The sequence below is a fragment of the Zalophus californianus genome, chromosome 11, assembly GCF_009762305.2.
Source record: "Zalophus californianus isolate mZalCal1 chromosome 11, mZalCal1.pri.v2, whole genome shotgun sequence".
Lineage (NCBI taxonomy): Eukaryota > Metazoa > Chordata > Mammalia > Carnivora > Otariidae > Zalophus > Zalophus californianus.
Window position 1 is genome coordinate 111,259,322 of NC_045605.1, and position 24,756 is coordinate 111,284,077.

General features: G+C 65.7%; 2 protein-coding genes across 3 annotated transcripts; one reads left to right on the forward strand and one right to left on the reverse strand.

Annotated features, from left to right (window-relative positions):
- Nucleotides 1-1,018: 1,018 nt before the first annotated feature.
- On the forward strand, nt 1,019-2,055 carry PHLDA2 (pleckstrin homology like domain family A member 2). Its single transcript, XM_027580152.2, has 2 exons — nt 1,019-1,478; nt 1,726-2,055. The coding sequence occupies exon 1, from the start codon at nt 1,072-1,074 to the stop codon at nt 1,465-1,467; it is 396 nt and encodes a 131-aa protein (XP_027435953.1). The 5' UTR covers nt 1,019-1,071; the 3' UTR covers nt 1,468-1,478; nt 1,726-2,055.
- Nucleotides 2,056-4,168: 2,113 nt separating this feature from the next.
- SLC22A18 (solute carrier family 22 member 18) lies at nt 4,169-24,577 on the reverse strand. Of its 2 annotated transcripts, XM_035722902.1 has the most exons (11): nt 24,285-24,577; nt 22,347-22,644; nt 19,678-19,851; nt 18,562-18,722; nt 18,135-18,267; nt 11,337-11,455; nt 10,147-10,254; nt 9,387-9,487; nt 6,636-6,737; nt 6,321-6,441; nt 4,169-4,395 (listed from the first exon to the last, which is right to left on the reverse strand). In XM_035722902.1, the coding sequence occupies exons 1-11, from the start codon at nt 24,559-24,561 to the stop codon at nt 4,208-4,210; spliced, it is 1,782 nt and encodes a 593-aa protein (XP_035578795.1). In that variant the 5' UTR covers nt 24,562-24,577; the 3' UTR covers nt 4,169-4,207. The 2 variants fall into 2 exon arrangements, with proteins under 2 accessions (XP_035578795.1, XP_035578796.1); XM_035722903.1 differs by lacking the exon at nt 24,285-24,577 and having other exon boundaries at nt 19,678-19,775; nt 22,347-22,598.
- Between the last annotated feature and the right edge of the window lie 179 nt (nt 24,578-24,756).

Below are 24,756 nucleotides of genomic sequence, written 5' to 3' on the forward strand. Positions count from 1 at the left end.
TGTTTGCAGTCCTTTCCCAGGGTCACAGCTAGGTGGGGGTGTTGGAAAGTGGGTGTCCTGGAGAGGCCCTGGCCGCCAGAGACCCCTTCTGCGACTCCACCCCCACCCCCACCCCTGGGAACCCGGGAGGAGCCAGCCATCACTCCTGCTCCCATAAACCCTTTAAAGGAAGAGAGTAAGTAAAAAGCCTGTCTGCCCGGCTGGAAGGCATGACTCAGCTGCCCCTCCGCCCTCTCCAGGCTGCCCCTCCAGCCCCAGCACAGAGCTTTCCGCACCCACAGGGCCTTCCCCACTGGGCTGTGCAGGCGGTGGGGGTCGCCCCCTGCCAGCCGCCAGGAGGGCGCAGGAAGGACAGGCCCCCAGGAAGGGAGGAGGCTCCCTCACGTTTATTGAGCTCCAAGGGGTGCTGTTCTAGCACTTTCCATATGTTCCCCAATCTAACAAAAGTGTTACTGTCCCCATTTCACAGAAGAGAAAGCAGTCTCGCAGCACCTGCTCCAGGGGTCGGCCTGGCCCCGGGGAAGGGGGGGCGGGGGGGGAAGACGGAAGGTCCTGCCACGGGCGGCCCGCGGGGGTGAAGGTGGGAGAGCAGGCCGACTGGGCAGGGCCATCGGAGGGTCTCCCCGGGAAGGGTCCTCAAGGCGTGGGATCGGCCGCGAGCCCTAGAGCGCCAGGACTAGCTGCTGGGGCGCCTGGGCGGTGGGTGTTCCGGCCCCGCCGACTCCCCGCCCTGGGCCGACCCCGTCCCACTGCGCTTCCCGGGGCTCCCCGGCCGTGAGTCACCGCGGGCAGGGCCGGCCGCAGCGCATTCCTCCGCGGGGCCGGCGTCCGGGGCGGGGTGGGGACCGCGAGTCACCCCACGGGAGGTACAGGAAAGCGGAGCGGGAGACCTCCGGCGGCCGCGGGCGGGCGGGGGCGTGGCCTCGGGGAAGGGGGGGGCTGGAAGAGGGGCGTGGCCTCGGGGGCGCGACGGGGGCGGGACCGAGCGCAGGCGGGGCCGCATAAAGGCGGTGCCGGGTCCGCCTGGGCGCATCGCCCGCGCCGCCGCCGCCCGAGCGCGCAACCTGCGACATGAAGACTCCCGGCGAGGTGTTGCGCGAGGGCGAGCTGGAGAAGCGCAGCGACAGCCTGTTCCAGCTGTGGAAGAAGAAGCGCGGCGTGCTCACCCCTGACCGCCTGCGCCTGTTCCCCGCCGGCCCCGGCGCGCGCCCCAAGGAGCTGCGCTTCCACTCCATCCTCAAGGTGGACTGCGTGGAGCGCACCGGCAAGTACGTCTACTTCACCATCGTCACCACGGACCGCAAGGAGATCGACTTCCGCTGCGCGGGCGAGAGCTGCTGGAACGCGGCCATCACGCTGGCGCTCATCGACTTCCAGAACCGCCGCGCCCTGCAGGACTTCCGCAGCCGCCAGGAGCGCGCCGCGCCCGCCGCGCCCCCGGAGCCCTGGCCGGCCCGCGCGCCCTGAGCGCCGCCACGGTGAGTGCCGGCCGTCGGCGGCGGGGGGGGGGGGGGGGAGAGGGGGGAGGTCCTGCCCCGTCGCGGGGACACCGTCGAGAAGGGGACCGGGTGCCGCGCGACCGCGGCGTGTCTGGGCGCGCAGCCGGAGCCGTCGGGCTGGCTCCGGCCGCGTCGGGGCCCTGGGGGACCCACCGCGGGCCGGACCCGGACCCGCTCGGTCCCGGGCTGAGGCCCCGCTCCCTAACCGCCTCCTCCTCCCCCACAGGAGCCGCGCACTGGACGAGTCGGGCCCGACGCGGGGCCGCGCCGGCAGGAACCCCGGGGGTGCCCGGGGACTGCGGGGGAAACCTGGGCGGGCCGCCCACCCGCTGACCACAGTGAGGACAAAGGCCGGGAGCCGTGTCCCTGACCCACACAGAAGGATCTTCCCATGCGGAGCCACAGAGCCTCGGCCCGCTGAGCGGGCGCCTTAAATTATCAGACTATCTATGTATTTATTTTGATGGTTGTCATGGAACCGTCTGTCTTAATATTTCGTTTTTGCATCGATGTGTTCATTCCAAATAAACTACTTGATCTGTTCCCTTTTCTACCAGCCCAGGCGTGCTGCGGTGAGCTTCCTGCGGGGAGGGTTGGCGGCCCTTTCAGTGGGTGTAGGGGTGGGGGTGGGGAGAGCCGCCGCCCTGGCGTCTGAAGGGCAAGGGGAAAGCGCTCTGAATGAGCACAGTGTCATCTGCTGGGCTCTGTTCACACCCTCCTTGCCAAGCAGCCTCTCCCGAGGCTGGGAAGTGCCCCGAGGTTTGGCCCCCGCTGACTTCTGCTCCTGGGTGTGCCTCGGAAGGACGGAAGGACCGGGCCAGTGCTTGCTCAGGGAGGTCACTCACAAACTGCCTCATTGAGGTCAGTGCACCTCCTCCGACGAGCCGCTCCTGCCCGGGGCGACCCCAGCGGCCCCCACCACCCACATGCCACCTGTCTGGCAGCCCTCTGGCCGGAAGCCCTCAGCCCTCTGGGTGCCTACCCCGCCATGCTCCCCTTGACCCCACCCCACCCCACGGCGGGGCCCGGCGGTTTCTGGCGATCCGGCACCCGCAGTGTGGGACCAGTAGGGCGGCGGTGCTTCTGGGCGGGTGAGGGGAGGCCCGGCCGTTCCCGATGGCCGGCAGCTTCCACTCTCCCTGCCTGGCCGCCTCTGGGCTGGGCCGAGACACTGTGTCCTGGACACAGGGCTGCCCCGTGGGGAGGACTCGGGAGGTGTGTTCCACCAGCCGGAAGGTCCGCTGGTGATGAGCAAGCCAGAGGACTGAAGAACAGGACATCGTTCTCGGCCTGTTGAGGGGAACTTCATTTCGGGGAACTTTCTGGCAGAAAGGATGCCACGTGTGGGAGGCAGTGGCATGGGGAGTGAAGGACCAAAATTGGACCCTGATGTCTGTCACTCACACTGGACCCAGGGGAGCCCTGTGGGCCTCCTCGCTGGGTCCCAGGGCTGACTGGGGAGGGGCTGCCCCTTTGCTGGGAAGCTAGAGGAAAACCATTCCTCACGGGGCGCCTGGGCGGCTCAGTCCCTTCAGTGTCTGCCTTCGGCTCCAGTCGTGATCCCAGGGTCTTGGGATCAAGCCCCGCGCCGGGCCCCCTGCGCGGCAGAGAGTCTGCTTCTCCCTCTCCCTCTGCTGCCGCTCCCCCGCTCATGCTCTTTCTCTCTCTCTCTCTGTGTCAAATAAACAAAATCTTAAAAAAAAAGGAAAGAAACCATTCCTTGCAAGGAATTTTCTCCTGAACACTACTTGTGGTTGGGGGAGGGGGTTCCTCCAGAGAAGTGGAGAGAGAGTGGCCCCAGGGCCTGCACTGGCCCCAGATGCACCCCCATCCTGCCCAGACCTTCAGAGGGACAAAGGGTCAATCAAAGAGTGAGAGCCCCATTCCCGGTGGGGTTCACACAGAAGCCGGTCTGGTCTGAGTTCTTGGGCCGGGAGGGTTGACAGACCTCTACTGTCTGCGGCCCCTCTGGTCGGGACCATGGAATTCTGGGGTTGGGGGTCCCGAGCTGTAATAGCCTGTTTTCCAGGCAGCCTGTGTGCTGGGGGGGTGGGGTGGGGGGGTGACCTTCATGGTTTCAGGGTCACCTGCCCCCGCTGCTGGGATTGTTCTCTCTGTCCTGGTCCTGCTGGCTTCCCCTGCCTGGCGCCCCTCTCCCTAGAGCAGGGTGGGGGGGTGAGGGAGGAGGAGGGTCGGTGCTCCCCAGTTCTCATAACTTCGTGCCTGGCTCCACCCACCGGGCTGCCCACCAGGGAGCGGGGGCCGGTTTCCTAGACCTCTTTCCAAGCCTTGAACTCCTCATCTTCGAAAACAAGCAGTTTCCGTTCACGTGGGGTGACTGACAAGGGCGAATGGGCAGTGTGCTTAGCCCTGAGGCCAAGCAGTGGCGGACTGGGGGTGGGCAGAAAGCTCCCGTCTCTGGGGGTTTGAGCGGCGCTGTCTGGGTGCGGGTGGTGGCGGGGGAGGGGGGGGGCTTCTGACCGGCCCCCTGCAGTGCACTCCAGGGGGCAGGGCCCCCCGCACCAGGACAGCTCGGGTGACTGCTCTCTCTGGAGCCCTGGGGCCCCGCGGCTGGCCCCCTCCTCCAGGAAGCTCTCCAGCCTCTCCATCCCTCCGTCGCTCACCCCCAGGTCCCCTGTTCAACCCACGGGACTTTGCAGAAATCAGGCTGGAGGAATTTATTGTTGGTCTGTGCCCTGGGACCGTGGTCACCAGACTTTGTCCGGCTTCTGGGCCAGAGGCTGTCTCCAGAGCGCCAGGAGGACAAGGACGTTGGTGGCAAACTGCACGTGGCCAAAGACAGGGACCCCGAAGCTGCGGTACAGGAGGCCGCCCACCGTGGGCCCCAGGGTGCGAGTCAAGGGCTGCACGGAGGCGCAGAGGCCCAGCATGGTGCCTGAGGGGCGGGGGCGGGGGGGGGCAAGTCAGGCTCGGCCAGGTCCCTCGGCACCACTGCCCTGGCCACCCACTCCCCAGACACAGCCCAGGCCTCCCCTGCCCCCTACCCCACCCCGTCCCGCTTCTGCTCCCCTGGCTCCCTCCACCCAGACGTGTGGGTCTGCTCCTTTTGGGTCACCCAGCCGGGCAGGGGCCGCACTGGCACTTCTCAGATGCGGGGCCGAGCCTGCGCCCTGCCCCAGAAAGTTCCCGAGCAGCACAGGAGGGGCCCGGGACTGGAGCCATAGGTCACGGGCCAGGCCCTGCCCTCCTAAGCCTACCGGGGAGATGGCATCCCAGCAGGGCCGGGAACCGGGGAGGGTGGGCGTGGGGCTGGGGTGCCAGGCGGGCTGACACCCCCAGGATCACTCCCACAGCCCCCGCTGCCCTCATATGGACGGGAGAGTGTCCCCCACAGGGCTGGGGAGGGGCCACCCACCTGCCTCTCTGCACCCACTTCCCAGGCTCACCTCGCTGCCTGCGCCCCCGGCTACCTGACGCCCCTGTCACCACGCCCCTCCCAGCAGCTGTGCCCTGTGTGGGCGCGCGTGCGTGTGGGTATTGTCAACAAGACATGTGCCCAGAGGGTCCCGGGCTCCTGGGGCTCAGAGCCCCGGTTCCCTCCCATCTCCCCGCTGGGCCAGCTGGGATGGCCTGGGGAGGCCCTGCCTGGGCTCAGGACCTGGCGTGGGGGAAATTTAAGAGCGGCTTCTCCCATCGCCCACACGCCCTGCAGACACCGGGGAGCAATTACCGCCCCCTCTGTGGTCTCGGGTTCCCAGGCTGGTGCTGGGAACCAGCTCCTGGCTCCTTCTGAGCTGAGGGGTGGTGCCTGGGGCTCAGGCTCCGTGTGGCCCCAGTGGCTTGGGTGTGCTCCGCCCTCCTCCCTGCAGGGCACTGCCCCCATCTCTCCGCGCTGCTTCGTTCCCCTGCCTCCTCCTGGCCTCTCCTGGGTTCCAGCCCACCACTCCAGGATGCCCTCCAGGCCCGGCCCACCACCCATCAGCCACCTGGTTCCCATCCGGGCCTCCAGACCTCACTCTGTCCCTTCCAGACAGAGGGGTGGATGGAGTGAGGGTCGGCCAGGCTCCCTGAGCTTTCTAGCCTGCAGGGTTCTTCACCCTCAGGCAGCCACAGGAGCCCTTGAACTCGGCCTGTCCCATGCCGGGACCATGCCTGCCAGGAGCCAGGGGAATGGGCAGCAGCCTGGGAACTGTCAGGCCCTGGGACGTGAGTCCAGATGGGAGACTCAGGCCTCAAGAAAGAGAGCTAGGTGCAGAGTGAGGGCCGGGGGTCCCTGTCTGGGGACACCTGTGTCCCACCAGATGGGGGGAGGGCTGGGGGCTTCGTGCCTTCGTTCACTCACTCAGGAAGCACCTGCACACACCCTGCACTAGGTGCCGGGGAGGGAACAGAAGACGGGCTCCTGCCCACTCCCAGGCTCGCAGGCAAGCCCCTTCCTGTGCTTACCACGCTCGGCCCCGCTGGGCTGTCTTCCTAACTGGCCTGTGCAGGAGACTTCCGGTCCCCACACATCCCTCCACACCTCGGCCCAGCTGGGATGCCTGGAATGCCGTCTTTCCATATCCTCCTTTTTAGTGAAATCCTGCCCATGCTTCAGAGCCAAGCCAGACACCACCTCCGGGAAGGCCCGACCCAGCCAGGTGGCGAATTCTGACCCGAGCCATCTTGCAGCCCCCAACCCCTGCCCCACTCACTCAGACCCAGGCCGCCCACCCCACTCAACACTCAGTGGGTCGGGGCCGACCCAGCCTGAAATCGGGGGGCTGCTCCATCTGAAACCGCCCAGAAAGCTTTCCAGAGAGGAGGCCTGGGGCTCCCCAGGGCTCGCCCCTCCCTGGCTCCTGGGGATGCGGCTCTCACCCGTGTCTGAGGCCGAGACAGCCTTGGTCAGCATGCTGTCGGTGACCACGTTGAGGGCACACAGACTGAAGACCAGGCCCGGCATCAGGAGGCAGAAGTGGAAGACACTGGACATCAGGGCCTGGCAGGGCAGGGAGGCATGGCGACTGGGGGCCGCATGGGACCAGGGTGGAAGGGCCTGTCCCCAGAGTCCTATGGAGGGTGGCCCTGGGTGGGGGTGAGGGGCTCAAATGCATGCTGGGCATGTGCAGAGGGTCGGGGGATGGGCACGGGCCCCTGGCCGGAGCGGGGGACAGCCCAGAGGGAAATGCTCACCATGGCCAGTCCCACCACGATGAAGCCCAGCACGCTGGTCCGGAGCAGGGCCCTCTCCGAGAAGTGGCTGCTCAGCCAGCCGATGACCAGGCCCTGAATGACCTGGGGAGACAGGAGGAGGGGGCGGTGGTGGGAGGGCTCTGGACCGGGGGTGCCCCCGCCTCTGGGGACCTCCCTCAGGGTCCCCTCCCAACCCTAGCAGCCACCAGGTCAGAGTAGAAGAGTGGGTCCCGAAGTCTGCGTGTCAGCAGCAAGGGCTCTGGGGGCATGAGCTGGCCTGGGCCCCTCCACAGGCACCCCTCCGCTCACGCAGCCCCTCAGCGCGCCGGCGGGCCCCTCCAAAACCAACCTAACAAAACTGCCTCAAACCAGAACCATAGATGTCCTTTAAAAAGTCCTACTCTCAGACTTGCTTTTTCTTACATTTCTTTGTTTGCTTGTTTTTGTGAAGGAAGGTCTACTGGGCAAGCCCCTCAGTGCGGCACAGCTGGGGGCCTCTCAACAGCACGGGAGAGTGAACCTGGCCTCCGCGTTCATACAGACACCCCGACCAAAACCCTGGCGTGGTGCTGTTGTGCCTCAGTTTCCCTATTCACTTAAAAAAATCCTAAACTCCCGTGGCTCGCAGGTTACTACAGGGAACCAGAAGTTAACAAACAGGTCTGTCGGCTCACACCTGCCCCAGGGGTAACGCGGGCCACCTGAAGCCCCCGTGTTCTGTGCACCTCTCCCTAACACCGCCCAGAGCTGGGGGGCCTCGTACACAACGTCCAGCCTCTGCACGGACCCCCTGAGCAGCCCCCACCCCAGTCTGAGTAAATCCAGGTCCTTCCTGCCCTGCAGACCACCCCTCCCCGCGGCACACTTCCTCCGAGCCTAGCTCTCTGCCTCAGCCTGCTCAGCAGCCGGTGAGCTCCCGCAGTGCTCCCAGCCCCGGGCTGACTGCCCCGTCTAAACTCGCACCTCTGCCCTTCTGAGGACCCTATTCTCCTGCGGGGTGCTAGTCACCCTGACACATCAGATGTGTAGGTGGTCGGGGGCTTATCTCCATTCCCCCCCCCCCGCCCTGACCCCGTGTGATGGGAGCCGCCCATCACCGTGGTGGCATGGCGCCCGGGGTGTAGGCGAAGGCGCAGCGGGGGCTCTAGCGGGAGGGTCTGCGAGGGACAGAGGGCTGCAAGTCCCCCGGGGCGGCGACGCCCTCCCCTCATGTTAGGACCATCTGGGCTGCCACTCCCCACCGGCCCCCAACCCCAGTGCCCCCCCAACACCCAGGGAGGGGGGAGGGGGGCTGCCGTGGTCTCCCTGGGGTCGGGCTGCAGCCGGCCGCACTTCGGGGTGGGGCAGGAAATGGTCTGTGGAGGGAGGCAGCAGGTGGGAGCCCAGCTGTGGGGGGCCAGGCGAAGGCATGGCTCAGCCTACAGGGGGGCTGCTGCTCAGACCCTCTGTGAGCAGCCCTACTGCCCCAGGGCTCGGGGGGCAGGGAGGCACCTGACACAGGGGGCTTCGGGCCTCTCTCTGGAGACACAAAACCCCACCTCTGCCCGCAGAGCTTCCAGACTCATCCGGAGCCCCAGCTGCCCCCCGGGGGTCGGCCACCATCCTTGCAGGTGCTAGAGCCCCAGGCTCGTCTCAGGCGGGGTCACCACCGGGCTCCTCATCTGTCCCCGAGGGTCTCGGGGGGGGGGTCTGCTTCCCCAGCGGCAGCCACGTAGAACGGGGCTCCAGGGGCCCCCGACTCTGGTGCTGTCCCTGCTATTATTTTGTGTCTGTCGCTTGCTTCCCCGCCAGGCCGGCCCTCCCTGCCTGCCCGCGCGGAGCAGCCCCGGGAGCTGCTATTTTCGCCCCAGGGTCCCGATCAGTCCTGGGCCCAGGGGCGTGGGGAGCAGATGGCCTGGAGGTGCCGGGAATGTCACGCGCTTCCGGAGAGGTCCAGGGCTACCTGCCCCCCTGCCCCAGACGGTCCCAGAATAGCCCCTCCCGCACTCCGGCTGTTGGGCAGCCGTCCAGGGTGGCGGCAACACGTCGCCACCTGTTCCCACTGCCCCAGGGCCTGGTGCAGATGTCCAGGAGGAGCCGGGGCCTGGGAGCTGGTGCACCGGACACCTGTCCCACCTGGACACGCGTCTCGGGCACCTCCTGACGCGCAGTTCCCAGGCTCGAGGCATCTCACAAGGGCAGAGAGTGACTGTCACTCGGGTGGGGCTTCCCAAGGTGGCCAGCCTGTTTGAGTGCTTGGCCACATCATCACCCCCACAAGTCACGGTGCTCCGCCCCACTGGATGGACAAGGAGACGGAGACTCTGAGAGCTTGGGGAACGTGCCTGCTCGTGGGCAGGCGGCCTTGCCACGCGCCTCGCCACTGGGCGCTCCTCCTGCCCTGTCCCGTCTGCCGCGGGGCGCCCAGATGCACACTGGCTGGACCACGGACCCTCGACATGCTTCCAGACGGGAGGCCAAGGGCTCACCAGCCTCCACAGGGTGCTAGCCTACTTCCTCCCCTCTCAGACAAGGCCCCCCCAGGCCGATGGGTGTGCGCACAGGACTCAGGCCCATCGGTGGGAGCCTCGAGCAGGGAGAGGCGGACAGGCCTGCCTGTGAGGGGGAGCGTGTACCCCATGAGGCGGGAGGGCAGCCGGAAGCTAACTGTCAGCGCTGTGGAGAAACTGAGGCAGGCAGGCTGCGAGGTCCATTGCATCCAAAGACCCCTACGCACCCAAGACATGCCTTGAGCACTGGGCAGCCACTCACCATCTGGAGAACCCCGAAGAAGGACATGAGGTAGCCAGCCTGGGCAGCGTCCAGCTGGAAGAAGTCCATGGAAATGATGGAGAACATGACCATGAAGAGTCCTGGGAGAGGGGAGGAGGGGCTGCCTGGTCACCCCAAGCCCCTGGCCGTAGGGCCCACCTCCGCTGTCAGCCGGGCTGGGAGCCCTGGTCCTGCCACAGGGACCGACGGCTTTCCTGGGGAGGTGGGGGGCCCCAGGGCTGACAATGTGGGAGGGTGTGACCCCGGATCCACTGGTGGTCCCCGGAGGCCCCTTCGACTGAAGTCAGCCACTCGGGCCCCATCCCCGTGAGCCCAAGGAGCCGATCTGGATCTGGGACAGCTGGTGGGGGCTTGGCCAGGCAGCCCCCTGCGTCTGCCTTCACCCCCATGGACCCGACCCCAGAACCTTCGCTTTTGCAAGGGTGAGAACTTTCTGGGGGCGAGAGACGAACCCTTTCGCGCCAGCACGACACCTCCTTAATTTGGTCTCTGTGCTGTCCCCCAGTTAGAGGACCCCAGAGTGGGGCTCGGAAACCCCAGGGCGGGGCGCTGACGACGGTGTGGGAGGTGGGGGCCCTGCTTCGCTGTTCCTCCCCCTCCTCACCTGTGCAGCCGCTCGGCGTGAACCAGGGGCCATCTCACTTCTCCGGGGCCCACGTGACAGGCGATGGCACGGGGAGGGCGTGGAGCACGGGACACGGGGCGGAGGAAGGGGTCCGCCCCAGGCTCTGAGACTCACCAGAGGGGAAGCCGGACACCACCTTGACGAGGAACACGGGCAGGATGCCGGGCCTCAGCAGCAGGCGGCTGATGGCCTTCAGGTCGAACACGCTGGCCTGGGCTCTGCCTGGGGGACCCGGAGAGGCCGCTCAGACCACCGGGTGGCCCGCTCCCCGGCTCCCCGGCCTGGTCCCCTCCCCCTCTGTCCGGCTCTCCTGGGGCCCGCCTGTATTTGGCCCTTCCTCTGTCCCTCGCAGGCACGTCCTCCCTCCTGACCTCTCAGTCACTGGGCACAGAGGCATGGGGTCCTCTGCTGGCCCCTCTGTGGAGCCCTGACCTTCCCTTGTGGGCCCGGGAGGCCCCACACGCCCTCATTGGCACCGCTCTGCCCCCCACCTGGCGCTCCCCCAGAACCGCACTCCTGCGCACCAGGGTGCCTGCCACTTTGGGACTCAGGATCCTGGCTCTAACCCCACCCCGTGGTCCCTCCCGTCCTCCCCGGGCCTCCCCCTAACATCTGCCCTGCCTCCAGCCTCAGCCTCTCTGAGCCCCCCATGCTTTCCTCCCCGCCCCCCAGACTGCACCCTGCTCAGCTCCGGTGGTGTTGGCAGCCCGGAGACGCCCGGCACTCCAGAGCAGCTCACAGAGGGAAAGAGGGCGCGCGTGGTCCCTAAATTCTACCCCCTGCCCTGCATGCCTGTTGTTTGGAGCACACCCGCCTCAGCAGGTAGGAAGCCCCTGTGGACTCTTTGGTATGTCCTGGTCTTGGCCGACTCTTCCTGAAGGGAGGTCCGGGGTACTGGCTGGTGTGGCGGAGGGCTCATGCCTTATACTGGCCCAGCATCCAGGCATGGTGTACCTGGTGGGCCTCACCTGGAGGGGTGTCCCTGGAGGGGAATGTCTGGAGGTGGGTACCTGGTGGGGCATACCTGGTGGGGCATACCTGGTGGGCCTCACCTGGAGGGGTGTATCTGGAGGGGAATGTCTGGCGGGGTGTACCTGGTGGGGCTCACCTGGAGGGGTGTACCTGGTGGGGCTCACCTGGAGGGGTGTCCCTGGTGGGGCTCACCTGGCAGGGTGTACCTGGTGGGGCTCACCTGGAGGGGTGTCCCTGGAGGGGAATGTCTGGAGGGGGGTACCTGGTTGGGCATACTTGGTGGGGCTCACCTGGTGGGGCTCACCTGGAGGGGTGTACCTGGCAGGGCTTACCTGGAGGGGCAGCCTGGGCATGGGTGCCAACCCTTTTAGTGCTGATGGGGATGCAGGTGAAGCTGAGGACGGCTGCCACGAGGTTGGCTACAAGAGCCACGGAGGCTGGACATCGAAGCCTGGGGGTGAGAGTAATGGTCACACAGGATTTTGGTCCCTAGGTGTGGGATCTCCCCCATGGGCCCCTTTAGCCACGCTTAGGTCTCGACTGCTGAGAACAGCTCAAACCCCGCCAGCCACGTCCCCACAGCCTATGCCCTGGGGGACATTAGGTGATGGGATGAAGGAGCGGATGAAGCTGTCAACATGCCTGATGCTCACGCTGCAGCTGCAGCCTCTGGCATCCACGGCACGTGGGTCCCGGGTCTCTGAGGAGGGGCAGTGGTGGGAGCCACGAGCTGAGCCCTGGAGGGCCGGGGCGGAGTCTTCCAGGAGATGGTCGGCTTCCAGACTGCCGAGGGGTGGGAAGGCCCCCAGAGGACGGGCCTGGTGCATGTGTTGCGTGCATGCGTGCGGGGGTGTGCGTGTGTGTGCACGCACCCGCTGCTCCCAGCCAGGGCAGGGGCGTCCCACACCTGGGGACTCAGGACTCAGCTCCAGGCCGGGTCTTCCCCCTGGAGGAGCCCCCTGCACAGCCCTGGCAGAAGTGGGCCGGCCATGGGTCCTTCCCATTTGACAGAGGTGCAAACTGAGGTTCCCAGAAGCAGGGCCCTGTCCCCAGATCAGTCCTCATCCCTCTGGTGGGACTGGAGGGACCTCCTTGGGGGGGGGGGGGGGACGGCTCGATGGTGCCTTTGGGTGCCACGTGTCTGGCCCTTTGGGCTGATGGGGAACTACGTGCCAGGCGGCCTGGGGCTGGAGCACCAGGAGGCCGAGGGGCAGGGGTGCAGGGGGCTTGGGTTTGCCTCCGGGCTCCACCACGGGATCCCCACTCAGCTTTGTGAGGCCTCTGTCCCTTCCTGCTCGGTAGGCCTCAGGAGCCCCCAGCCACGGCGTCCCCTCTTCCTGCAGGGTGGGCACGCTGGGCTTGGGAGGGGGCTTTGGACGCCACCAGGGACCCAGACTCAGGCGGGCCCCTCAGCTTTGGCATCTGAGAACATCCCTCCCCACCGTGAATCACTGCACGGAAACTCAGCCCCTGACCCCCTGGAAGGGCCAGGCGGCCAGGCAGGCCCGTGGCACCTGAGCCCGTGGCACCTGACAACACGGGCCCTTCTGACCATTGCCATTTCTTCCGGAGGCCAACCTGGTGCCCTGCTAGGGATGGAGGGGGGACACAGGAAGGAATGGATACTTCGTACTGAGCCAGGCCCCTCTCTGACCTTCCAGGCTGGCACGGGCCTGCAAAGCCCTTCCCCTCAGCCACAGAGGAAACTCCTATACATCCTGCAAGAGCCTTTCTCCGAGAGCCCCTGGCACTCCACCCCCGTGGGCACTGCATCCTCTGAGAGCGGCCTGCTCCGTCCAATGGCCAGTACCTGGCCTTGAGGACAAGTGGGCCTGGGGGGCACCCTGCGCACCCAGGGAACATCAGACCATGGGACAGACGTGTGAGCTGTTTGCAGGCACCACGTCCTGACCCCAACCTCACCAGAGCCCCCAGATCTGCCCTGTTCGGGGCCTCCGGGCATAGACGCAAGGTGCCCTTGGCCCTCCACGGGGTGCCAAGAACAGACTTCCCCTGCCCCTCCCCCGCACAGCTCACGTATGTGCACACACACACGCACACGAGGGGCGCACACAGAGCTCCTACAGGAGACACAGAGAGGCCTTGTTCCACATGTGGTCGGGGGGCCAGTGGGGTCAGCGCCCCCATATCTCTGGCCAGGTCCTGCCCAGGCTCCCACGGGGGGTCGCTGTAGAGCTGACAGTTGCTGGCCCTCCCCTCCCCTCCCCCACTGGCCCATCTCTGGCCGCCCCCGCCAACCTCCACTGCCCGGGATGGTGGATATTCGGGCTTCCTGGCCACCAGGCTTCCAAACAAACGGGCATTTCCACGGACCCACAGGTCAGAGGCTCAGAGGCCTGCGCTCAGTCCCCTGTGGATGACCGAGGCCGGCCCAGGCCGGAGCCCCCTCCTCGGGCTGGCAGGGACTGATCTGTGACGCGGGCAGGGACACCCGGCCAGAGAGAAGGGCCCTTTCTTCAGGACTCGCGCGTCACTGCTTGGGGCCTGGCGGGCAGGGACAGAACCTGCTTTCTTCACCAGATGCCCCGGAAATTCGCGGGAGCAGAGGCGGCCACTTAGATGGCTATTTCGGGAGGCTGGTGACAAGCGAGGGCCGGGTGGTGGCAAGGAGCCAGGCCCCTTCTTGTGGCATCTCACCCACCCCTTGTGTGAAGGCTGGTAAACCAAAGGGAGCATGGGGACCCTGGGGGACCTGGGGTGGGTGGGGGGCCCGCAGCTTCCCAGGGGACATGGGGGGGTGTCCTTCCACCCTCACACCCCCTCCAACTCCCCCAGGACAAATGCCAGAGGGGCGAGCAGAAGGCAAGGGAATGGCGGGCCAGCTCAGCCCCCCCGCCCCCCGCCCCTGCACGGAGGGCCGTCTCCTCTGGCTCGGTGCCCCCACCGGGCGCTGCTCTGTCCTCCAGGACACAGCTCGGCGCCTCTCCCCAGGGACCTTCGGGTCAGTGCGCCCCTGAGCACGGGGCAGAGTCAGCTCAGAGTCAGCTCCCCCGCCGCCCAGGGCCTCCCGCCTCCTTCGTGCAGGATCCCGCGGGATGGCCGCGCCCCGTTGTTGTTGGCTCATTGGAGCCGAGTACGAATTGAGTGTCGACCACGGCGGCAGGCAGGCAGCGTTCAGCGGCTCTTCGTCCACCCACCCCTTTTGTTTTCGGTTGGATGGACGGACAGGAGGCCGGAGGGATGGAGGCCACGGAGGGGCTCTGGGCAAGACTCCGGGCACCCGAGTCTCTTTGTTCTTTTGCCCTTCTCTGCAGCGACCTTGCTGGGTGACCTCCTCTCCTCAGATGCAAATGAGGGCCGGACTCCCTGGGGGCCAGCCTCCCTGACACCTTGTCCCCAACCCCAACGGCTGCACGGGTTCCCAGGGGGCTGCTCGTGGCTGGTCACCGGCGCTGGTCGATCGGTCCGGGCCGCAGATGGCCGGCCTTGCCTCCTCGGCTCGAGGGCCCGCCGTTTGCCAACACGACGTTGTCAGGAGGGCAGTGGGCTGGGCCATCTGCCCACCCTGCACTTTTGTCCCCTCTACCGACCCGGCCCGACCACAAGGTGACAGTAGTCATGAAGCCAACCAGGGCTGCCCTCGCCCTGCTCTGAGGCTCCCCTGGCCCTGGGGGGCTCAGGGCCTCCTGGGTGGCACACCCCTCTCCCATCCAACCTGGAGGACAGGCTGCGGTCAGCTGGGACCCAGCTTCACGTGACACCTGGCTGCAAAAGTCACCAGAGTCACTAGATGTCAACCTGGGGCTTGGGGTGCAGAAGTCACCCTGCCCTGCTGAATCCTATGATACCGTAGCTATAACAATGTCTGAAAACAGAAGTCCTGTGGGGCCGCTCCAGATTCAGCCTCCCTCTGCCTTCCAGGTGCCAGAAAAAAGGCCGAGAAGCCTCATCTAGCCTGACTCTTTCCAGCCTTCCGCGTTCCCTGAGCACCTGATCCCTCCATTTCCAACCACACAGGCCTCCAAGCATGCCCCGAGCTCCTCCTGCCCCAGGGCCTTTGCACAGGCTTCCTCTCTGCCCGGAACACTGTCCATCACAGCCCACCTTCCACAGCTGACTTCTCCCTCGCCTCTCAGGTCTAAGCTGGGCTTACTCTCAGCCAGCTGGGCCCTGTCTGGGCCCTTCCCTGTGCCCGGGACACCCAGGGTCCTTCTGCTGGGTCCCGTGGCGGGGAGAGCCTCGGTGAGCCATCGTGAGCACCAAGTGGAGCAGGCCGCCTGGCTGACCCACGAGTCACTCCTGTCTCCGTCATTCAGGGCAGCCTGAGTGTTTACTCATTAACTTCCAGAGGAAGCAGGGGTGTCACCGTGTCACTGGGGTGGAAACCCTCTGCCGGCAGGATAAGGCCTTCCCATTCCCCGGCCAGACCGGAGGCTGAGATAAAATCCCAAGTCCTCAGCGAGATAAGGGGTGTCGCAAATTCCCTCTGAGTCACCGAGGGCCCACCGGGCAAAGCTCACACCGCCAGAGCAGAGCCACTCACCGGCCAGCCAGTGCCCAGGAGGGCTGCCGGTGACACCGACGCAGCCTCAGTCGGCCTGTCGTCCAGGCTCTGTAGCTGGAGGCTGCCGCCGCCCAGTGCAAATCCTCCCCAGCCTCCGTGAACTGCTACCCTCGTGGGCATCTGCCCAAATCCCGAGCCCTTGTGGGGGACAGAGCCCCCGCTGTACCCGAGACTGTGAGTACAACAGCGCGTCCGCACTCAGCGAATGGGGGGCCTGCCCGCACTAACTCCAACAGTCAGGCCTGGAAAGGGTCCCCCCTTTCCAGGAATCCCTGGACCCTCTCCCCTGGGATCTGACTCAGGGCCATGAGTCACAGAGTGCCCCCCCCCCCAAGTGACTCAGAGCCTGGGCCCTGAGTGGGGAGCCAGGCCTCCCAGCTGGAGCTCTGGGCTGAGCCCAAACCAGTTAAACCAGTGCCCTTCCCACACCCTGAGGCTGCCAAGGCCACTTCCTCTCTCCGCCCCCTGCTCCCCGGAGGTGGGGGGCATGGCTGAGGCCTTTCAGGGGAGGGGTCACAGGAGGTGGGGTGGGCAGGAAGGTGGAGGCCAAGGAGCCCTCACAATGTGCCCTGGTTTCCATCGAGGAAAGGGAACGAAGGTGCGAGGTGGCCCTTAACCCAGGAGGACCAGGAGACAGGGCATTGGCCCTTGCCTTGGGGCACTGGGGTCCTGGAGCCCACTTCCTCTGGGCCTTGGACAGGGAACCTGGAGCTCCATGGGGGAGACTCACTCTCCCGGGGACCTCAGTTTTCCCACCCATCAAAGGAGACATAGGGGCTACCAAGCACCTTATATCTTGGGATGAAAGAAGGCAGGGAAGCGAACGGATTGTTCTGGAAGGTAAGGGCAGGGGTGCAGGCAATCTTGGGGGCTGCTCGGGGAAGAGGGCAGTGAGTGGTGTCTTCTGGGCCAGCAGCTGGGATGGAGGGAAAGGAAAGTGATGGCAAGAGGGGACATGAGTGGGGCCAGAGGAGGAAGGTTCTGAACAGCCTGCACACCTCGGAGCCGTGCAGGTGGGCCCGGTTCACAGGTGAGAGCACCTGTCCAGGTGACCGTAGGTGCCCCTCGGCCCACGGTAGCGGGTGGCTGGGCTGTTGAGAGTCCAGGTGGGTGGGGCAGCATGGGGGGCTCCTCCCTGCCCCGCCTCTCCCTTTCCTGTCCCCTCTTCTCACCCCGGCCCCCACTTACATGCTCCCAACCCTCTTTCTGTCCTTCCTGGGGAGACTGAGGCCCTCTTTCTCTTGCCCCCACGGCCCCAGCGGCTCATGTGCAGACAGAACCTGCGGTCACTGCCACCCTGTCAGCACAGCGGGGCCCTCCCTGCCGTGACCCACGTGCCCCGTGACTTCTGGAATGTTCTCCTGGATCTCCTTCCCTTCATGTCCTCACTGTGCCCCCTCCTTGACCCCTGCTTCTAACATGAAGTGCCAGGTTGGGGCTCAGGGCTTGGGGCTTCACCTGAACCAGGTCCCAGGGCTTAAAAACCACCCAGGTGAGGACACGCCCCCTCTCCATCCATAGCTGCCTTGACCGCTTACTGGGCACCAGGGTCAGCCCAATGGAGACCCAAGGCCCACTGGCCCCAAGGATTGCTCAGATCTCAGCAAGGTTCATGGCTCGCCCAGGGCCAGCTCCAGAGTCCGGACACGGCCCTGGGCTCGCACCCGCATCCCACCCATCGGCAAAACCAAGGCCAACCCTGCCCTCTGCCTTCTACCCCCACTGCCACCCCTGGTCCTGGGCAGCTCCCCAGGCCTGCACAGGGTGGTTGGGTCACCGGCTGGCACTCGGCCTCCACCCACAGCTGGGCACCCACCTTCCAGACCGAAAGCAAAGACTTGGGTCTGAATGAAGGCCAGGGGCAAGGTCCGCTCCTATGAAAGAAGCTGATTTTGAGTGGGGGTTGGGGCCCTGGGAGAGGGGAGGAGGGACAGGGTGGGGCGCTGGTCGCCCAGCAGCGGAAACAAGGTGCCCCTCCCTAGCCTGGCGGGGCCTCTCCAGGGTTAGGTGTCTCTGGGTCCAAGGTTAATGTTCTTTTCCCAGGCCGCACGCTGGGGCCGCTGGTACAGACGGCTCTGTGAAGTTATTAAACCTCCAGAAGCTGGGTCCGGCTGCCCCCAGCGTCCCCAGCCCAGGGCCACATGGTGCTCAGGGGTCATGCTGCACCCCGCCTCCAGGGCCTGCCCTCGGGTTTCTCTAGGTCCAGCCTGATTTCCATGGGACCCCTGATGGCCGCGCGTGCCCCTAGCTGGGACCTCCTGGGGCCAAGGGGCTGGGGGCGGCCCTGCTCCCGCGCTTGTCCTGGAGCGCACCCTGCGGGGCTGCAGTGCGTGGAGAAGGTGCCGGGTGGCTGCTGCGGGGTGGGGTCGGGGGCTTGCAGTCGTGAGCCTGCCCCGGCCCCGCCCACGGCCGGCCCCGCCCACCCACTGGCCCCGCCCACCGCGTGGGGTCCGACGGATCTTCCTTCACCTGACCCAAGCTGCTCAACGTGCAGATGGAGAAACCGAGGCCCGGCTTCAGGCTTCCTGACCAGCACCCCCACCCTGCCTCCCGGCCCGCGCCACAGCCCCCCGCCCCGGGCCGGGTTCCCGCCTCTGCCACTCACCCGCACGTGGCGCTCAGGGTCCCGCCGAGCAGCGAGCCGAAGATCATGCCAACCCCGAAGCACAGGCCCAGCCGGCCCAGGGCCGCCTGCCGCTCCTCGGGCGCAGACAGGTCGGTGATGACCATCTGAGCGGCTGGGGGCGGAGCGGGGGGCTGAGTGGGACGGCCCCCTCGCAGAGCACCTTGCGGCCCAGGCCGCGCCCCCGCCCATCCCTCCCCCACTCGCTCCCCAGGCCACGTTCCCGTGTCACACACACCCCCCACCCCAGTCCTGCTCTCGGGCTCAAACTGGCACCCACAGGGTGACCTCCGTCCCACCCTCTGGCTCTGGCCACCCCCAACTCCCTCAGGTGGCGCCCTGGGCCCAGGCTCCCCCAACGTGCGCCCTCCCCACTTTGTCCTCCCGCAGGGGCCCTACCTGGCCCTACCTGGCAGCGCGTGCATGAGTGCCGCGGGCAAGGGCGAGACATAGAGCAAGGCCACGCCGGGCAGGGCCGGGCTGCAGGCGGCCGCCAGGATCAGGTAGAAGGCGGAGGACGCCAGGAAGCTGAGCGTGAACGCGGCCCGCGCCCCGCGCTGGTCGGCGAACCTGGGGGGCTCCAAAGTGTGAGCCTGGCGGATAGCAGGCAGGGTCCTCTCTCCTCTGCCCCTGACGCCCACCCTGTGGGGCTGCCGGGTTGCTAGGCCACAGGGATCCCCTCATGGCCGACGAGGTAGGCCTGGGTGCCGGATGGTCTGGGCGAGGGCCCCTCTGGGGGGCCCAGCTTCCCCATGCTTCCACTGGGGCAACTTGCAGGGACCTGGGGGAGTCTGACCATGCCGGACATCCCCACTCCCTTCGAGAATACCTTGTGGGGTCCCAATGGAGCACGGGTCTGTGAGTAGTACAGTAAGTGTCTCCCAGGGGCACCTGGGGTGCTCAGTCCCTTAAGCGGCTCAGGCCATGATCTCAGGATCCCCGGGATCTATCCCTGGGTCAGGCTCCCCACTCAGCAGGGAGCCTGCCTCTCCCTCTGCCCCTCCCCCTGCTTGCCTGTGCTCTCTCTTTAAACAAATAAATAAATAAAATCTTTTTTTTTAAAGATTTTTTATTTATTTATTTGAGAGAGAGAAAATGAGAGATAGCACGAGAGGGAAGAGGGTCAGAGGGAGCAGCAGACTCCCTGCCGAGCAGGGAACCCGATGCGGGACTCGATCCCGGGACTCCAGGATCATGACCTGAGCCGAAGGCGGTCGCTTAACCAACTGAGCCACCCAGGCGCCCTAAATAAATAAAATCTTAAAAAAAAAAAAAGAAGTGTCTCCCAGGCTCCAGCCCTTTCTCCACCCACCCCCAAGCAGCTCCAGGAAACCCCCCCCAGAGCCCCTGCTGTCTGACTTTCCTGTCTCTGGAGCCCCTTTCCTGCACAGTTACCCTAAAGATCCTGCCACCTTGATCTGGCCTCCTCAGGGTTTGAGGGAGGATGTCTGCTGCCCTGTCCCTGAGCCCAGCGCCCCTGCCTAAGCCCAATGCCCGTCCCCCAAACGTCCCTGCACCCTGGTACCTGCCAAACACCGGCCCGCCCAGCAGCTGAAGCACGCCGAAGGCCGTCTGCAGGTAGCCGAAGGCCACAGAATCCAGGCCCAGCCGCCGGGTCAGGTACTGCAAACAGGAGGGGCCCACGGGAAGGGTCAGGGAGTCCGGGGTGTGCAGTCGGTCGGGAGCGGGAGAGGTAGCCCTGAAGTGGGGGGACGGGAAACCCTCTGACCACACTGTGGTGTGCCCGGGAGGGCCCCTCAGGCCTGGAACTCAGCTACTTATAGCGAGGAGCCCAGCTTCACTGGGCCCAGTGGTCAGGGAAGGCGGCTGCTGGCCCTCCCTCCCCTCTGCAGGGCACACCTCACCCATTCGAAGCTGCCTGGTGGACTGTAGCATCTTCCAGGCCAGCAAAAGATGGTCCCCAAATGCCCTGATGACCTCCAGAAGGTGGCCCATTTCCCAGCAGGACCTAGGCCTGCTCTTGGGGGCTCCCAGCCTCTGCTGGTGCCACTCTGGGGGAGGTAAAGGCCATGACCAGTGTTTCTCCAGAGAATGGGAGGGGTCCTGGGGACCCCAGATTAGCCCGCTCTAACCCTCTGACTTCAATATCCCCCACCCTGGCCTCTGAGTTCCTGGCCCCTCCCTCCAGTGATTCCCCCCTGTAATGGGTTGAATTGGGTCCCCCCCACAAAATCCTAATGCTCAGTATTTGGAATGTGACCTTATTTGGAGATAGAGTCTTTACAGAGGGAACCAAGTTCAAGCTGGAAGAGGCAGGAAGGACCATCCTCTGCGGGCTTCAGAGGGAGGCCTGAGACCCCGGGAACCAGATTTGTGGCCTCCAGTCTTTGAGAGGCAAACTTCTGTGGCTCTAAGCCACCGGTGTTTGGTGCTTTGTCATGGCAACCCCAGGAAACAAATACGCCTCATCCCCGACCCCACACCCCGTACCCTCCCTAAGCTCAGTCAAGGGCATCCCTCCCGCCTGCCTTCTCTCTTGCCTGCACACCCCCTTCCCCAGTGCAGCTGAAGTCCCAGGGCACCGGGCAATCTCCCCTCCTCCTGGCAGGGGTGGGGCAGGGGGCTGGAGGGGGGCTGCGCCCCACTGGAGGAGCCTGAAGCCCTGCTGTCTGGTCTCTCCTGCTGGTGCACTTGACCGACTGGACAATTGCACATTCCTGTGCTGAGTCCACGCTCTTCCCCCGGCCACTGCAGCCCGCCTTCTCCTCGAACTCAAACCTGCCTCATCCTCCCCTCCCACCCCGAAGACCTCTGCTCCATGGCTGATGCTTCCACCCTTGCAAGGGTTCAGGTGCGAATCCTCAGAGTCACCCCTGACCACCCCTCTTGCACAATCACATCCAATCCTTCGGCAACTCTTGGGCTCAACCCTTACCACAGAACTCAAAGCCAGCAGCTTCCTGCCTTCCCCATGGCCAGCACCCTCCTGGAGTCCTCGCGGCCTTTCTGGGGCCTTACCTCCTCCTCTCTAGCTGCACTGTTCTCACTACTGCCCCAGGGCCTTTGCACCAGCCAGGCTTGCTCTTTGTTTCCTTTAAGCTTGCCTTCTGGGGGAGGCTTTCCTGCCCCCGTCGGTGGGCACTCCCAGCCCCTGCAGCGCGCCTTCTCTCACACGTGGCACGGTCTAAGGATTGTGTGGTCCGTGCCTGCTGTATTCCAAGTTCTGAGAACAGGATGCACGTAGTAGGTGCTCGGTGAGCATTTGCAGAATGTTCCACACTTGCTCTGTCTTCAGCTGTTCATTCATCACCCCCTGCACCAACCCTTCCGGAGGGACGTTGTGGCCCATTTCACGATGGGACGGTGAGGCGCCTGCCCAGCCCCAGGCTGCTAAGGAAGGGAGTCAGTGCCCCCTTGCACCCAGATCCCTGGGCACGGGCTGCTCGTGACAATCCCCTGGGGGACGTTAAAAAGTGGCCGGCAGCTGTGCCAGGCCCCGCCCAGATGAGACGGGGAAGGCCCTCTGGGACTTCCACAGCCAGGCCAGCTCCACGGGGGTCTGCTGAAGGAACCAGCAGGAGGGCACAGGCAGGCTCTGCGGACAGCAGGTGGGCGGGCACCGAGCGCTGACCATGCCGCTTAGCCAACGGCCTATCACCGGGCAGAGTTCCAGCCCCGGGGGAGGCAGCAGGGAGGAGATGGGGCCAGCTCCGCCCTCACGGGGAGACAGAAATAATTTAATATCATGGAACAGGATGTGGGGCGTGGGCATTCTGCAGGAGGACTGACCCACAGCGGGACCTGGTTGGAGGGGAGGAGGTTCTAGGGTCTGGGCAGCTGTTGGGAGGGAGGGCTCCCTGTGGAAGAGGCCCAAGCCGAGGCCTGGGCACAGGGAGGACAGGAGCCGAGCAGGTGTTGGGGCGGTGGATCAATAGGGCAACGGTCCTGGTGGGGTGGAAGGGACAGAGCCAGGCCAGCCAAGGGGAGGGGCACTGCCACCAGAAGGGCTGCGTGGCAATGGGGGTGGCTCCCTACGGCCCCTCCCCGGGGCCACCATGCATCAGAGCACAGAAAGTGCTGATGGAGCGACCCAGAAGGCACAGTCCCCGGGTTCCCCAACGAGGGGCCTGGGCAGCCCCGGGCCCCCACCCCCGGCCCCTGCCATTGCATGATGGAAGAAGAGAGGGACAGTGGGGCATGCGGGTGGCTGGCCGCCCGGGGGAGGGTACTCACCGGCATGATGGAGAACCGCATGAAGAGGCAGGTGAGCTCCAGGGCAACCAGCAGGTGGGTGAGTAGGATGACCCGGGGACGGCCCAGCGCGCCCATCTTGCCAGAGTGCTGACCCTGGCCCCCGGGGGCTCCGGCTCCCCACAGCCCGGGCAGCTGTGGCGGGAGAGCCTGGACGGATCCGAGCAGGAGGTCAGCACAGCGCGCAGGGGGCAAAAGTCGTGTTGTGCTGGGCGAGGGTGCTGAGTCACGGGGCAGGAAGCGGGCAGCGCCTGGCCTGGCCTGTCATCGAAGAGAGGGCCTGTGGGAGAGGCCAGAGCTGCAGGACCCCCAACTGGGCTTCCAGCCACCTGCTATGTGACCTTAGGCCACTCTCGCCCTCGGAGAACGTGGCAGGTGGCCCTCCCCCTCCACCAGCGACAGCTCTGGGTCTGTGGGCGCACAGCTCCTGGGGAACTTGACACAGAAACCGTGCCTGCTAGTGTGGGCCAGGCTCCGTTCCCCCTGTGCCTTACACAGGAAGGCACCAGCACCCCATTTTAAGAGGGAAGCCCCTTTTTAGAGGCCCAGATGGTTGCTGGCTGCAGTTCAGGTAGGTGTCTCCGGCATGTGTGGGGCTTATGTATTTTGGGTCCTGGTTATTGGAAGGGGGTTCCTTAGGCCCATAGCGTACCCCCCACCCCTATGGAGCAGCTTCTGGAGGAAGGCTTAACCCCCATCGCCCAGTCCTCCAGCCAGAGCCCAAGGGGGCTTTGGAGTGGCCTGAGGGTGGGGTGGGGGCCACGGCTCAGCCTTCCAGGCCCCCCAGGGCGGGGCAGCTCCGCCTCACCTCCTGCTGCAGGGTCTTGTCTGTTCTCCAGCCTGCAACCAGCAGAAACTAGATTTCGTGGCTCCGTGGACGCCTCCACGCCTCCAAAAGAACACCCCATGGTACACTTGAGCCCCAGGGTGGCCTTCAGAGCCTGGGGTCCAAGGCTGGGGGTGGGGGCGGGTGACAGCAGGAGGAAACCCCAGCCACTGCCTCTGGCACCCTCCTCATCCCGGTTCGGGGAGGGCTGGGGGAGGCGGGTAGAGGCCGAGAGCCTCGGGTCAGGGGCACCTGGCTGGCTGCTCAGAGGCTCCATGCTGCAAGGGGTACGGTCAGGGGACGCCCTCTCCAGAGTGAGCTCTGGCACCTGCCTTGCCCTCCTAGGGTGAGCTCCGGCCTGGAGCTTCTGTTGCTGGGCCTGGGCGCCCATACTCTCTGGGTGGCCTGAGACAGCCTTCCTGGGGTGACCTGGGACACCGGCTTTCTTGGGGTGACCTGGGACGCTGGCGCAACATGTCCTGAGAGGCTAGGCTAGGTCTGCACAGAGACCCAGAGGAGGGGTGGGGGACAGGAGCATTTCTGGAAACAGCTCCGGGGTCTCTCCCACCTCTCCCTACAGACCAGTGGATGCCAACTCCTCACTTCACATGGCTGCCACTCCACCCCCCCTTGGCCGGGGCCACCAGAGACCCATGGAATGCAGGTACACCTGGCTTCAAGCGGTCCCTCGGTGGGACTTTGGGGGCTGGGGAACTGGAGTGCTCACAGCCACCCGGATCCCCTGCTGGCATCCTCGGGAGCACAGTTCCCCCAATAAGGAACCAGACGCTGGTCCAGGACACTGCGGCTCCACCTCCAGAGCCAGGCCACAGGCCCAAATGTCAAAGTCAAAGTCCCCTCAGCCTGTGTTAACTCAGGGTACCAGGGGCCCGGCCAGGTGGAGCCCTCCCGTGTTGCCCAGGGACGGCCGGGAGGGTGGACCAAAGTCCGCGTGGTAGGGGCAGAGCCAGGGAGCCTGAGGCCTGCTGCTGGGGCCTCTCAGGGCAGGGGCTAGCAGGCCCCCACACCGCACCCCTCCTGTGTTTGAGGAAGTCTCCGTCCGAACAGTGCAAATGGGGGACATGTGTTTGTACCGCAGGATGGTGTCCCCCGTTCTCTGCCAACCTCAGGAGTTGCATGGAGATCCTGGAACAGGGGCAGGTGGACCAGCAGGGGTCTCCTGGAAGAACCGCACGGAAAGGCTGACCTGCAGAAGAGGGGGGACACGGTGTCTGAGATTTGGAACCCCTGGGCGGAGGGTTGGAGTACAGGTGGTTCTGGGCTCCGTGGGGGGCGGAGTGGGCGATGGTTCTGTCCCCAGGAGGCTCCACACCCCCAGGGCCTGTGGGCTCCAGCCTGGCCACTTGCCATAAACCTGGCCAGGAGGTGGGGACATCATCTGGCCCCTTCTGGTTTCTCTGGGCAGGAGTTGGGGGAAAAGAGGCAGGAGAGGGAGCGGGGAGAGGGTCTCTGGTCTGCCCCAGGGCAGGTGGGGGCGGCGGAGGGCACGTGGGGTGGGCAGGAAGGAGCTGGTTACTCACCTCTCCCTTCTCCTGCGTCCAGCAG